The sequence below is a fragment of the Rhinolophus sinicus genome, chromosome 18 (genome assembly GCF_057876585.1).
Source record: "Rhinolophus sinicus isolate RSI-liver-muscle chromosome 18, RSI-T2T, whole genome shotgun sequence".
NCBI classification, from domain to species: domain Eukaryota; kingdom Metazoa; phylum Chordata; class Mammalia; order Chiroptera; family Rhinolophidae; genus Rhinolophus; species Rhinolophus sinicus.
In genome coordinates, this window is record NC_142518.1 from 113,723,768 (window position 1) to 113,738,552 (window position 14,785).

Genomic DNA, 14,785 nt, shown 5'->3' on the forward strand with positions numbered 1-14,785 from the left:
CCTGAGCTCACCTCCTCCCATAATACACACAAACTACAACTACATATAGAAGAAGTATCACTGAGAACCACCTGAAGACTAGCAGAGCAGATTTTCTACAACCATGGATATGAAGAAAACCCTCATACACTGTTGGTGGGACTGCAGACTGGTGCAGCCGCTAGGGAAGGCAGTGTGGAGGTTCCTCAAAAATTATGAATAGAATTACCATATGACCCAGCAATCCCTCTCCTGGGTGTCTACCAAAAAAATCTGAAAGCATTTATCCATAAAGACACGTGTGCTCCAATGTTCATTGCAGCTTTGTTTACCGTGGCCAAGACATGGAAACAACCAAAATGTCCTTCGATAGATGAATGGATAAAGAAGTTGTGGTATATATACACAATGGAATACTATTCAGCAGTAAGAAAAGATGATATAGGAACATTTGTGACAACATGGATGGATCTTGAGAGTATGATGCTAAGCGAAATAAGTCAGACAGAAAAAGCAGAGAACCATGTGATTTCACTGATATGTGGTATATAAACCAAAAACTACAAAAGAACAAGACAAACAAATGAGAGACAGAAACTCATAGACACAGACAATAGTTTAGTGGTTACCAGAGGGTAAGGGGGGTGGGGGGTGGGGGGTGGGAGATGAGGGTGAGGGGGATCGAATATATGGTGATGGAAGGAGAACTGACTCTGGGTGATGAACACACAATGGGATTTATAGATGATGTAATGCAGAATTGTACACCTGAAATCTATGTAATTTTACTAACAATTGTCACCCTAATAAATTTAGAAAATAAATTTTAAAAAAAAGAATATGAAGAAAAAGCCACATCAAGACGGGTGAGAGGGGCAAAGACAGGGCCTAGTTAGGACCCACACCCACAGTGTGATCACCTACAATGGGAAGGATGTCACATCTGCAGACTTGCATCCTGAGGAGCGAGGGATCTGAGCCCTATTTCAGCCTCCACAGCCCAGCAGATCCACACTGGGAAAGGAGCCCCCATAATATCTGGCTGTGAAAAACAGTGGGGCCTAAATTTGGGAGAGCTGAAGGGCTGCAGGAAACCAAGACTCTTCTTGTAAAGAGCTCGTGTGCAAACTCACTCACAACAAGTCCCAGCACAGAGGCAGCAGGCTGAAAATGGCCTGGGTCATATGTGAAGGAGATACACTGACTAATCTTAGGGGAAGTATCAGAGGGGCAGAGATCTGCTTGAACTTTCTCTGGGGATGGAAGTGCTGGCAAGCACCATCTTTAAAAAAAATTCTCCTTCTACCAAGCTGTCCTGGCATTGGTGGGTGCCATTTATGACACTCTCAACTAGCCTTGCTAACACTACTCACCGCACACTGGTGTTTTAGAGGTCTCATCTACCCAACCTGCCTGTCTCAACTGGTTCCCCTCCAGAATGGCTCCCATTCTACCACAATAACCGGGCAGCTTTTTCCCACACCAGCACCCACCCAAACCACTAAACCCGGGGTGGAGATTATGCAGGCACCAGTGTCCCTCAAAAACAACTCACCTGCCACACTCAAAGGGTGGGCTCGGATGGCATCAACACCCCTCCGAAGCAGCTCCTGCACCACCTCCCCTGGCAGGCAGCCTCAGCCAGCAGCAGTGCCCCTCCAAAGTGGCTCCCAATCCAGGGAGCAAGACCACAAACGCCAGTGCACCCGCAATGGTCAGAGCTAAGCCTTACAGCCAGCAGCAGTTAAAACTTGCTGCACACATGAGCATGGCAGAAGCAGTGCTGGTAAAACCTAGCAGCAATCCACACCAGGGGTCTAGCCTACACACAGCTTTTCACAGCAATGGCAGCCAGGCCTCACAGGCAGCTGTGGTGGGGGCAGGCCCCACCCATCAGCACAACTTCAGTGCTCATGGCTGGGCCTTGCAGACAATCAGGTCAGAGGCCAAGCCCACCTAAAAGCACGCCCACAACAGTTATAACTAGGCTGTACTGAGACTGTGAAGAGACAAAGAAAGGCATTACATAATGATAAAGGCATCAATCCAACAAGAGGATACAACACTTGTAAACATCTATGTACCTAACACAGGAGCACCTAAATACATAAAGCAAATATGAATATACATAAAAGAAGAGATTGACAGTAGAACAATAATAGTAGGGGACTTTAAAATCCCACTTACATCAAAGGATATGTCATCCAGACAGAAAATCATCAAAGACTAACCTTAAAGGACACGTTAGACCAGATATATTTAATAGATATATACAGAACATTCCTTCCAAAAACAGCAGGATACAGATTCTTTTCAAGTGCATGTGGAATATTTTCCAGGACACACCACATGTTAGGCCACAAAACAAGTCTCAACAAATTCAGGAAGACTGAAATCATATCAAATATCTTTTCCGACCACAATGGTGTGAGACCAGAAATCAAATACAAGAAGAAAACTGAAATAAAACACAAATATGTGGAGGCTAAACAACATGTTACTACATTTCTGGAAATCTAGGAGCAGTGAGCAGCTGATATCCAAAAACTATCCAGAGATATAACCTGCTGGAACTGTACAACAGGTAACAGACTGATCTGAGGGTCCTCGGAAGGACTCAAGTTGACGTTGACACAAGAGGGCCTGTGAAAGAAGCTCTGCCGCCCCTTCTGCTTACACATCATTTCTATGTAATATTCAGGTAATTTGGTAGGAACTGTGTCTGTCCCAAATTTCAGAGATTCCCAGGAATTTCAGAGGGAAATGGAGGGTATTAGAGGTCCACAGTCAAACTCCATTAAATTAAGATCCTAGAAACTCTGGATACACACACACACACACACACAAACACACACACATATATATATATATGATTCTCAACCAAGGTTAAAAAAATAGTCCCTCTCCTGCAGACAACAGGTGAAGCGGGTCAGATAAACCCAGAAGTAATTACATCACAGTAGGAAATGCACAATAATAGAAACGGTGCAAAGTACAGAACTGGTCAAGAAGAGGAAGTGATTAACTGTTTCAGGTAAGATGAAGTTTGGCTTCAGAGGCTATAATACATACACAGAAATCAGATTCGTTAACAAGAATTCACCAGGTGGACAAATATGGAGGCATGACCCAACATCCTGACTGTGCATCGTCTTTGCATTTTTCTGAAATGGCAGCTTATTCTCTAGAGGGAGAGGGCAACGTGCTCTAAAAAAGGAATGAATCAAAACGATGAATGCAGTGGGAAGAAGGATCCAAACTGAACAAACAAACCAGGTAAGAAGAGCCTGCAAGGAAGCTGAGTGTGCTCATATGGTCAGCAAAGGAACAACAGTGAGGGCAAGAGGAGGGCATAAGGAAGCACAAATACAAGATGTCCTCCAGCAGAGAAAAGGAGCCATTATTCCCCTTTGCCCAATCTCACTGACATACTTTAAATGAAGAATCCCCTCTGATTGGGATTCAGGCATCTTTGAGAAGTCTGGCTTCCCGTGTGAAAATACTTGCTACTTACCATTTGTTATTTCTAAATACTAACTGCATATCACTGCAGATAAACCTGGCAGTATTAATGCTATCTGTAGACATTCAGTGCAGTTATAGTTTGTGAAACCATATATCGTAGGGATTTTGTGCAACAGTTTGAAGTAAAGCTACGTATGGCACGCTTCCTGTTTTTGAGAAAAAAAAATTCTCCTGGGAGAGATATGCATCAAAAAAATAATGTCAATACAACATGATAGGTGATAGGTTCTACACACACACAAAATAAATGTATTGTAGGAAAGTAAGCTTGCAATAACATTCCCTGTCCCTGCTTCCATTTGCCTATAAAAGTGTTTCATTTTGTACAGCTCTTTAGAGCTCCTTTCCATCTGCTAGATGGGATGCTGCCCGATTCAAATTGGTTTTTGCTCAACTATACTCTTAAATATTTAATATACTTTTATCTTTTTAACACATATACCTACCACAGAATGTAAAATTGTGAGCACAACTATAGACCAGCCAGCCCATGAAATCAATTTAAAATCAATTTAGAACGTGTCCTCACCACCTCTCACTGAGGGTTCCTAGTCTACAAATTTTGTTGGTTTCTAAGTTTTGCTTTGCTTTTATTTGAAAATAAATACAGACATCTGGGAAGAAACATCGAGAAATGCTACAGCATGTATTACCTACCTGAGAATTTTGCAAACGCAATTTTCCCAGATGAGAGCTAAGTTGGACTGAGCAATGATTCGTCTTTCATTTCTGATTACCTCGGCTTGCTACTTGTATCTGGAAGAGTTTCCAGTGTGAGCTCATGGGAGAAATGTGTGGAAGTGGGGTGATAGTCACAGTATGTCAGGACAGAAGGCAGGCGATATGTGAAGAATGAGAAAACAGAAGAAATAAAGGTAAAGGGAGCTAAACAGTAGCCATAAACACTAGTGTCCATCAGGCAATAGACATTCAATAAACCCTGGGTGAATCAATGAATGAGATGGAGGGAAATGTAAGCCTGCTGTAAAGAGGATAGAGAGATGCAGAAGTGAAGACGGAAGACAAGCACGAAGACCTGTAAGAAAAGGAGAACCAGTGGAGTTCAGACAGAGGAAGTGAGGTATATATGCCACATCAAGCAGAATAATACCTTCATATTCCATTTTCCTTATTCACTTCATATAAATAGTGTGAAAGATGTTGGTTGGAGAAGCAGGCTGTCTTTCAAAAGGGGAAACTGTGATCATGCTTCTCAGGGTGCTCATACTGTTTTATGTCCTGGTGTTGTCAGTGGAGATCAACAGGACCCTGGACCTCGGATGCTGGACAGTTTACTCTGGGAGGAAAATGCATGACTCTATCTGTGAACTATAGCTGCTGCTGGACTCTAAGCTCCATAAGAGGGGGGAGTTTTGGTGGCAGTGTTCACTGCTCTATACCTACCACCTGATACAGTGCCTGGCACACAGGCGGCAAGGGAAGTGGGCAGCCTCTAGAAGGTGAAAACAGCAAGGTAACAAATTCTCCTCTAGAATCTCTGGAAGGAATGTATCCCTGCCAGTACCTTTGACCCCCAGAGCTGTAAGACAGTAAGTGTGTGTTGTTTTAAGTCACTATGTTTGTGGCAATTTGGTACAGCAGCACCAAATGTGAACATCTGTCTGGTTCCTGACTTCGTAGTCTGTGTTATATTTTATTTGCCAAAAAGACAGATTTTCAGGTAGGAGGAGAATGGAAGGCTCCAGTAACAACAGAAGAAAGCCAATGGTCATGCACTTTAGGAAATGTCATAGAGAAAGTAGGCTGAAGGTTGTCCGGGTTAAAAAAAATAGCTGGAAGTGTGCTTTGGATGGGCATAGAGCACGAAACGTAAGAAATGAGGAGAGAAAAAGATGGTATGCTGGCAGAAGGAAATGAATCCTCTTCTTCCTGGATAAATCATGGTGAACCTACACAAAGTCAAGGCAGCGAACAACTAGTGGTATGGGAATAGAGCAGGGTAGCGTGAAAAGAAGCAAGACGACTTTGAGGATCCCAGTGAGAATCTCCAGAACACACAGCATGAAAGAGGCTTACAATGAGGTTTCTCCACAGAATTATACACTGTAAGCTAGTTGAGTATCTAAGCCTATAGAATGTCCACCCCACAAAGGTAGGAAAGGCAAGTGGTATGCTCACTGTTTAACCCACAGCCCTGAGTATAATGCCTGCGTTAGCAGATACTTACCGTATTTTGCCGTGTATAATGCACACTTTTTTGCCCAAATTTGTGAGGGAAAAGTAAGGATACACAGCATACATGGGTAGTACTAATTCTGTATCTATATAAATGTTTTTAGTTCTTTTATGTATGCTTATGAGTTAAAAGTGTAACTCTAGACATAAATAACGATATCCGTATGCAAAATAATGCCCTGGAATACCATAATTGGTTTGGTGGAACTTACCACTTACTTGCAACAATGAAGAGTTCTTGGCCTTCATGATGCGTAAATATTGTAAATTCGTTACCGGTACATAAAATTCCTTGTACCTTGTATCTGTTCTTGTGTTTTGTAAATATTTATTACATCAAATTTCTTGTACCATAATGTTAAAAAATAAATGCTAAAATTCCTTTATAATACAAAAACAAGTACCTAAATGTAAACAAATAAAAATTTGAATTAAAAATTAAAATGAAAGATTTCTGACTCTGGGTGATGAACACACAAAGGGATTTATAGATGATGTAATACAGAATTGTACACCTGAAATCTATGTAATTTTACTAACAATTGTCACCCCAATAAATTTAATAAAAAAATAAAATAAATAAAAAGAAAAAAAAGAAAAAAAAAAGAGAAAGATTTCTTCCCTGAAAGTTTAGGCCAAAAACGTGGGTGCACGTTATACATGGCAAAATATGGTAAATATTTGCTAAATGCATGAATAAATGAATTTCGATCATCACCAGATCTAGAATTTCTTAGATTTGGAGCAGGTGTCAGGGATTACCAGCTTTATGTATAAGTAAGTTAATACTGTTTGACATTATACTTATGAATATTTACACCCTTAACTTCTGCTCTATTTTTCAGATATTCATGAGTACTGGTAATATGGAAGTTGATACAGAATAGATGCAATATGTCAACCCTCCCACTTTCCATGATATTTGAGTCAAATTGTACTGTCACGTGTGATCTGAGGGAGCCATTTCAGCCCTATCGAAGCTTGTTAAAGAGTCAGTAGGATACCCAGCATGGCATTTTGTTAGCTTATAGATCAGGTCGTGACACTGGAAACAGAATTCTGAACAGTTGATCTGAGTTCAATAATTTTTCAGAGACTAACTATCCTGGGCCATGTTGTCAGCTGTTTTACATATGAAAAAGTGTCCTTTAGATTATAAAACGGGATGTAAATTGGCCAGGAGTAAGATAACTTCAATTTTTCAAAGTCAAGAATGTAAAGTGATACATGAAGACAGATACTGAGGCACTAATGATGTAATTTGCATACCTGCTATGACTGGATGCTACAACACCCTCCAATGCTAACAGGGCTGGGTTGCCAGGCCTGCAGGGTTATGGAAGGTAAGCTACACATCACAGAAAAGAACAAAAATACATGCTTTATCCAAACTGCATCTTTCAATACTCGATTTATTCTCTGACACTTTATGAAAACGGAGCTTACCAGATAGATTGCCACCCTTCACAAAAGAAAGAAGAGCAGATTTTCAGGAAGAGAAAAACAATGAGTTGTTTTAGACATGTCAAATGTAGGTACCTATGAAACTTCTATGCACATAGAGCTTGTGAAACAATTCCAATAATGATTCCCTCAGCCTTTGGAGCTTATTGCCTTAGCTACGATATGTTTTGTCCATTTATCAGAGTGTGCAATACAGATATGATTATTGTGATGTGTGCCGTGACTATGTATGTCTGAGATGCACAGGTCCAGTGGGTAACTGGATACCTGAGTTTAAAACTCATGGGAAGATGTCTGGACTAGAGATTTTTGTGTGCTGTCAGCACAGAGGTGCTAGTAAACACACACACACACACACACACACAAACACACACACACACACATAGAGGGACTTCCACTGCTGGCCATGTTGGAGACTAGAACCAGACTTGCCGTCGAGTTGTAACAAACTGAGCATGGAAGTCTTGCTCAATTGAAGAGACAAAGATCAAAGTTCAGAGAGACTGAGGTAGCTAGAATTTGCAGAGCAGAGTACCAGAAAAGAGGGAACTACGCAGAGAAAGAACAAAAAAAAATTAGCTACAGGCCCCTTGAATCTGTTGTTGAATACTAAGCCATGAGTGACTAGGATAAAAATCCATGAGGCTAGGCAAAGAAACACAAGGAAGCTTTAAAATGAACACTCCCCAGAAGTCACACAGAGCTGGGAGATGTTTAAGTTCCACTTAGTAAGAATGAAGAAACAAAAGAAGTTAGAACTTTGTAGTAGGGCTAAACTAGCCAGTAAAAGATAGGTTATATCTGTCCTAACAAGCTTTTTAAGAAGCCTGAAATGGATCAAGCTGATCCACAAATAACTGGCTACAAAAGAAAATTCAACACTCTTTTAAAAAACTCAAGAAAATTGAAAGTCAGTAATCACGACGCCCAGCAGCCAATAAAAATTACTAGAAATTAAAAAAGAAAAATGTGACCCATAATGACTGATAAAAATCAACCATTAGGAAATCATGTAGAAGAAGAAATAAAAGAGGGCAAAGATAGAATTCTGGGAAACATCCAGACAAGATTTATAAGGTGAAAAGAAAAAGGACCTGACAAGAGTTACCTGAAAGGTAGAATACAAAATAATAGAAGAATCAGAAGACTATTGAGTTACAGAAGTCATGTAGGGAGAAAGTTTCAAATAGGAGGTCATGGTCAACAAGCAGATCAAGCAATATAGAGACTGAAAGTCTCCACTGGATTTCACAAGAACATACCCTCTAAGCCTGATCAGAGTACTTCTAGTGGAGAGGCTGGGGAAGAAGCCAGATTGCAAAGGGTTTGAGGAGTAAATAAGACGTGAGAAAGAAGAGATGCTAGTCATTTCTTCAAGGGAAGAGTATCTCTGACCCAGGGTAGGCAAGTATGTGTACAGTTTATCTTTGAAAACATGTTTTTAATTCTGTAAGCGTCTTTACCAATGTCTTTTTTTCTCTTACAGTCACATTTCTTCCTAATACACAAACAACTCCAAACAAGAATTATAAAATTAAAATTGTTACCAAAAAAGGCATTCAGCAGCTTCTGAACCTGAATATTGCTGCCCACGGTACGGTACAATCCCTCTGTCTTGATCCCTAGGGAAAGAAAAGCACATCAGTTTTGTTTATATAGCTGGAGCTTTCATCTACCTCTGGGGAGAGAAAGTAGGTACTTACACACTGGAGTCAGTTCAAACAGGAAAGGGTCTCCCTACTCTCTCCAGCCCTCCCCTGCAGTAGGGCAACAGTCCTGAAGCATCTCTCCAAATTACTCTCTTCATACTTTCATTTAGATAGTACCAAGCCCTCATTAATCTGAACAGAAGAGAATACACTATATAGTAAATAAAAGAATATGCTTAGGTGGGTAGCAGCAGATGGCTACGAATGGTGCCGCCATCTTGGAAAGGAGCTAGGATTTCACTGAAATAGGAAATATCAACCTTCAAGATGCCCCTGAGCATCTTGAAGAGAGGGCTGGAGTGTGGCACTCATGAAACAAAAGACCATTTTGTGCATGGAGAAATACTGAAGCAATATTTCAAAGAACAATACCCGCTCATACACTACACCTGCCCTCATCCTAAATATTCTCAGAGAAACTAGAGAGTATCATCAACCTGGAAAAATGCTGATTTCACATTTACCTGAGTTTAGCTTTGCCCCATCAATGCTTAAACCAGTACGTACTGTGGCAGAAACTGAACTCTTGTTTATGTAGGATTACCATCAGAACACTTCTTGAGGAGTGCCAGGTAGTATTTAAGCCATTTGAAGCTATTTCTCTTGAAAAGCAGGAAGCCACCAATTATCAAAATAAACTTGGGTACCGCTGGTTTGGGATTCACCAAAATTTTACAAATTTTGCCTAGATTTCAAGGTTTATAAACAATCTTTATTCCTAAAATGGGTCTCGACCAACAGGTGACATCATTGCTACTTTCAAAAAATTGCCCCAGGATAAATCCAGAGTGACCAGATTCAAACACTGCCAGGGCTATAGTTCATTATCTTACCTTTGGTCTCAATGACATTGATGCACTTTCTCACAAACTTGAAGCCCACTTCATTCAGCTCCACTGTTTCAAGCAAAGGAAAGCAGAGTTAGATCCCCCGTAACAAGCCTCACTAGCAAACATTCAATAATCATGCTAAGAGACCGCAGTGAGAAAACTAAGGGCTTGGTGGCTCATGTCCAATCACCCTTAAATAGAAAGGTCCTTTTATTGGAGGGGCGGTGGTTAGAGTTGTTACTCCTTATAACACAAAATGCTTTCAGTTAGCCCTTTGCATTATGTGTGCTTCTGGCATGAGCAACATCAAATGTGAAACATCAGGCTGGAAATGCACACAATTTCTCTCATGTGTCTGGAACAGGAAGGGTATAATGTGTTTCTTTATATTATGGCTACTACTCCCCCATAAGGTAAGATAAAGTGACTTCCTTAGTTCAATCAACAGACACATGTTTAAAATATAGGTCTGAATTTCATTCCACACAGCAGCATCCATAAACACACTAGCATCAATATCACATGTCACTGATGATAGCATTTACTATGATCAGGAGAGCTGGCAGTTTATAATGTCAGTAGATCAGAAATATGACTCACTTTCTTCCTGTTTCGTTATGGGGCTGTGGTATATCTACAAAAGAAGAGAAACAGAGAGAGCCATGGCTATGGTGAATACTACAGGTAAGTGTGGCAAATAATATTAAATCAAAACCATTAGGACTCAAAGCTTTTTACAAGAAGGAAGAGTGGGCTGAACAGAATCAGTCTTGGACCAGGTCCCTAGAAAACAATTGGGTTAACAATCCCTGAAGATGACACTGGATTTCATACAGCTCACAGCAGTCGAACATGTAGACTTCTTAGACATTTACTTACGGAGAGTTTTTCTGGTGGAGCCAGAGAACATGCGAGAAAGGAAGTGATTTTCTCATGCATACCTGAGTAATGGGCATTGATGGTAAAACTGAAATGTTCCCTATACCGACCTCTCATACCCCAAAGACTAATTAATCATTTTTCTGAGGAAAGGCAACTGTCCGTCTGAAAGAGACCCATACATTGACCCAGAATTCTCGGAGGCATTCTGAAGTGTCCTGTGATAGCTACGTGAGAGACCAAAGGAGACCTCTGACTCTTGACGTCAGTCTTGGCTCCGCCTTGACCTCCTGGTGAAATCTGGGACATGTCCAGACTTGGAAATCCATACCTCTAAAATCAGCATGAGTGATGTGTACGCCGCTTTAACAACTTCTCCTTTAAAGGGAAATGCTCTGCATATTTGTGTATGCCCATGGGTACCTCAGTGAGAGAGCTCTCTATGCTGGCCAGCCCTTGCTGCCACTTTTATAAATAAGATATTTGGGAAAAGTCGATCTTCAAAACCTGAGGGAGAACAAGTTCAGGAGAGGGAGTCAAGACTAAAAGGCCTTGCAGAGCCTCGTGGCATCCTCCTAGAGAAACCTCAAAGGCATGTAATAATCAAGCTTCAGATTTGTGGGAGGAGAAAGAGGGGAGACAGGTCCGGAACACATTCCGGATGGCAGTCCTCACAACACCGCTTCTCTCCTGCTATCTTCTTGGCTGGGTTGCCATAAATGCAATCTGGGGTCTGTGCAGTCCTGTTTAGATCCCAGAGCACTGTGGACCCACAGAAAGAAAACTCTGGAATGTAATCCCCCTCTTAGCAAACGTTTGCCTTGAATAAAGCAAGGAGATTAGACTGTATCGAATACTGTTGAGTCTCAGTAGCTCTGTAAGCCATCCTTCAGACTAGTCTGAAGCACCTAAAACTAAAAATTACATGATGGTTGACAGACTGGCTCTCACTTGATTTTTAAAGCAGCCCTGTGAGGTAGGCACAACAGAGATTATTAAAGGCATTTTACTGAAGAGAGGAAAACTGTATCTCTGAGACATGAAATAACTTGCTCAAGGTCATACAACCATCGAATGGCAGAACCAGTATCGAATTCTAGCCTTTTGAGACTCCGACACTGGAAGACACCTACTGAGAAAATACTGAAGAGAGAAAATGCTTTTCAGTGATTTCTGACTATTTGTATTGGTGTTTCCAGGATAACCACTAACCTTCTAAGGTACCGCTTGCCCTCCTGTGTAACAACAGCCTTCTACATAGAGTGGTAAATTTAGGATACAGGACGGCAATGCCGTCTCCTCCACTAGCTGCACCCTTAAAGAGAATAAGCTGACTTGGGAATGTAGAGGGTGCAGCAAAACCATTTTGACTGAAATCTGAATAAATGCTGTTCACAGCCATGCCAAGTATTTTCAGTCTTTCCATATGAACACATATTAATTATATAATCTGAAAAGAGGCTTAATTTTCTTTAACATCTTGTGGGCACAGCTGCATTACTTAAACTGGAGCAAGGAGCTAAGTGCCCTGGATTCTAGGCCCAGCTTTGATTCTTTCTGTGACGGTGATCCTAGAGAAGGTACCCCCATCTCTGGAACTCAAGTTGCCTTACTTGTTAAACAAGAGACGTCGAATCAACAATTCCTTCTAGCTCTAAAAACGCTGTGTGAAGGATCTATTACCCTTTAATTGTCCTAGACCCTCTGGTACCACTAGAGGGCACTCACACACCGGGCTACGCTGCCCAAGTATTGCCCAATGTCTGAAGTCACTTACAGGCTCTTTCCCATCCATGGCCTCCATCCATAGCCTTCTGTTCGCTTCTGAAAGGGCCTGCAGAGTGATGGTTCCTGGCCTAAGGGAGAAAATGACAAGTTGAAAGCAGAAAACTCACTGAGAAAATGGAGTCTTGTGACCTAAGGTCTGTCTCAGCCCTGAGAGGTGTCGCACAAGCATTACAGAACTCCAATTTTTCAAACTCTCTTTTACTGGGGAAAATAACAGAAAATTTAGAGGACAGCAACTTTGGGGACCCTGGGGAGGTGGTATCTGGCCAACCTAATGCCAGGGTCGGGCAAGGAAATAGGAAGGCCAATGCCAAGACACCCCACTATAATATACATTTAAATTGGCCCCATTGTGCTTCAGCCAAACTGAGGCGCTCCCTGCCTCTCTCTTGGAAGCCAGCCATTTGGCCTGGGCTCTAGGGGTGAGCATGTTTATCACCAGCACATTCGTCTTCAGGAAAATGGCTTCGCTACTTCCACCACGTAGGGTGTCCAGGAGCTTTTCCAGTTGGAAAGAAGTCAACGACATGCACCCTGGCTCAGCCCCAGGGGGGAGGCCCTTCAGCTGACTTAAGCAATCTTATGACTAATTAGCAACAACTCATAGTTCTTGAATGCTCACTAGGTACTGGGTCCTGTTCTAAGTACTTCAGTGGTACTAATGTATTCAATCTGCCCAGGAAGCCTATAAAGCAGGTACTACAGTAATTCCTATTTTACAGAAGGGGAAACTGAGGAACAGAGAAGTTAGCTAAGTTCACATAGTGGGTAAGTATGCAGCCAGGATTTGAACTTAGTAATTCCGGTGCAGCAGCCATGTTCTTTCTTAGGCAGGCATTACACTATAAGGCGTCTTCAGTATGGCAGACGGCCTCAAACCCAATTTTACTCTATTTCCTTACAGACTACTTGTTGTACACCCGGAGATCCCCCAAGTTGGGATACTGTGTACGGTCTTTTTAGAGCTTCACAACCAAACTGGCAATTTAGGATTGACCGTATTATTGCAAGTGTCTGCCTCGCTACGCCATCATGAGAAGCTTGAGCCTGTCATTCCGTCTACATTAAGATGAGACCACTCTCAGAGGCATGACATGATAGGAACAATGATGAGAGACCCTGAAAAAGTCACTGGGCCTCTCTCGGCCTCAGTCTCATTATCCATCAGGGGGTTGGAACAAACAAGCTGGGAGGTCCTCTCCAGCTGTGGTAATGTGAGATGCCTGTTCCACTGCCCTCCCATCTCTTACTTCATTAAAGCACTCCTTAAAAAGAAAGCTCCCAAACTATCTTCAAGCCAGATCAATTGAAAACCAGGAGCTGGCTTTGAGCACTGGATTCTTTCAAGTTTACTTTTCCCTTAGAAACACCCAGCCTTTTGCATGCATCTTACGGAGCGAAAACGTCTAGAAATCTGAGTAAAGACAGCTATCCAGTTGAATCCTGAAACCAAAAGAAAGTCAAGCAAGCAGGTGGGCCACAGACATAAAAGCAGACACTGAAGACCAGATATGATATGAAAACCATTCTGGAACTCAGCTTCCCTATCTGGGAAATAGAAAATCCAGTGTGTGTCCTGGCTTGACCGTACCAAGAAGCTGAAAGAATAACTAAGTGGCTCTTCAGGAAGCATTGGGAGATCCTGGAGTGCTACAGAAAGTCAGGTTCGAATAACATGAACAGGATGACAGGGATGAAGAGCAGTGACTCCTCGTCCAGGGTCTTCCATTATGACCTTAGACAAAGCCTGTGCCCTCCCTGAGGTCTCAGTCAGCCATGTGGAGGAAAAGGGCACATACGGCACATCTACAGCAGACTGCAGAGGTTAAGACTGTGAGCTCTACCCGGCTCTACCGTTTTCTAGCTGTGTAATTTAAGTGACTTCACTTCTCTCCGTCTCCTTGTCTTCCTTTGTGAAACAGAGATAATAACACCCCTACCTCATGTGACTGTGGTGAGGACTAGAGGAAATTATCACTTAAAGGGCTGAAATGGTGCTTGGCACATAGCAGGTACTCACCAAATGGCAGCAGTCGCTGTTGTTGGTGTTGCTGTTATTGGTGTTACTATTGGTGTTACTATGTTGGTGGTATTATTATTATTATTATTATTATTATTATTATTATTATCGCCATTCAAACGCTGATGGGCTATGAGCTTGTGGCTTCAAATACTGGTAAGAACACTTATAAAAAGTTCTCCTCTGTTCCCAAACTAGAAAACAAGACTCACAGAGTCCTTTGCTCTGTGCCGCAGGGAACACAAGTACAAGTGCCTGATGCCTGCTGGGAAGGCCGACTGTTCCTTTTGTCAGATTGACTAGCCAGGAAAGCAGATGTCACATCCCTTGGAAAACTCCACATGCACAGAGGTGCCTCAGTACCTTCACTGTTATCCTTAACGCTCTATTTCACA

The 14,785-nt window shown here is 41.9% G+C and overlaps 1 protein-coding gene across 6 annotated transcripts in view; it reads right to left on the reverse strand.

Moving 5' to 3' along the window:
• The window catches only part of OPHN1 (oligophrenin 1), a 304,564-nt gene that overhangs the window by 130,602 nt on the left and 159,177 nt on the right, over window positions 1–14,785 (reverse strand). For all 6 annotated transcript variants that reach the window (XM_019753605.3, XM_019753604.3, XM_019753610.2 and 3 more), the window contains exons 12-15: window positions 12,360–12,438; window positions 10,304–10,337; window positions 9,707–9,769; window positions 8,712–8,786 (exon numbers count right to left, since the gene is read on the reverse strand). In XM_019753605.3, coding sequence (XP_019609164.3) covers window positions 8,712–8,786; window positions 9,707–9,769; window positions 10,304–10,337; window positions 12,360–12,438 — 251 coding nt within the window. The remainder of the gene's footprint in view (window positions 1–8,711; window positions 8,787–9,706; window positions 9,770–10,303; window positions 10,338–12,359; window positions 12,439–14,785) is intronic.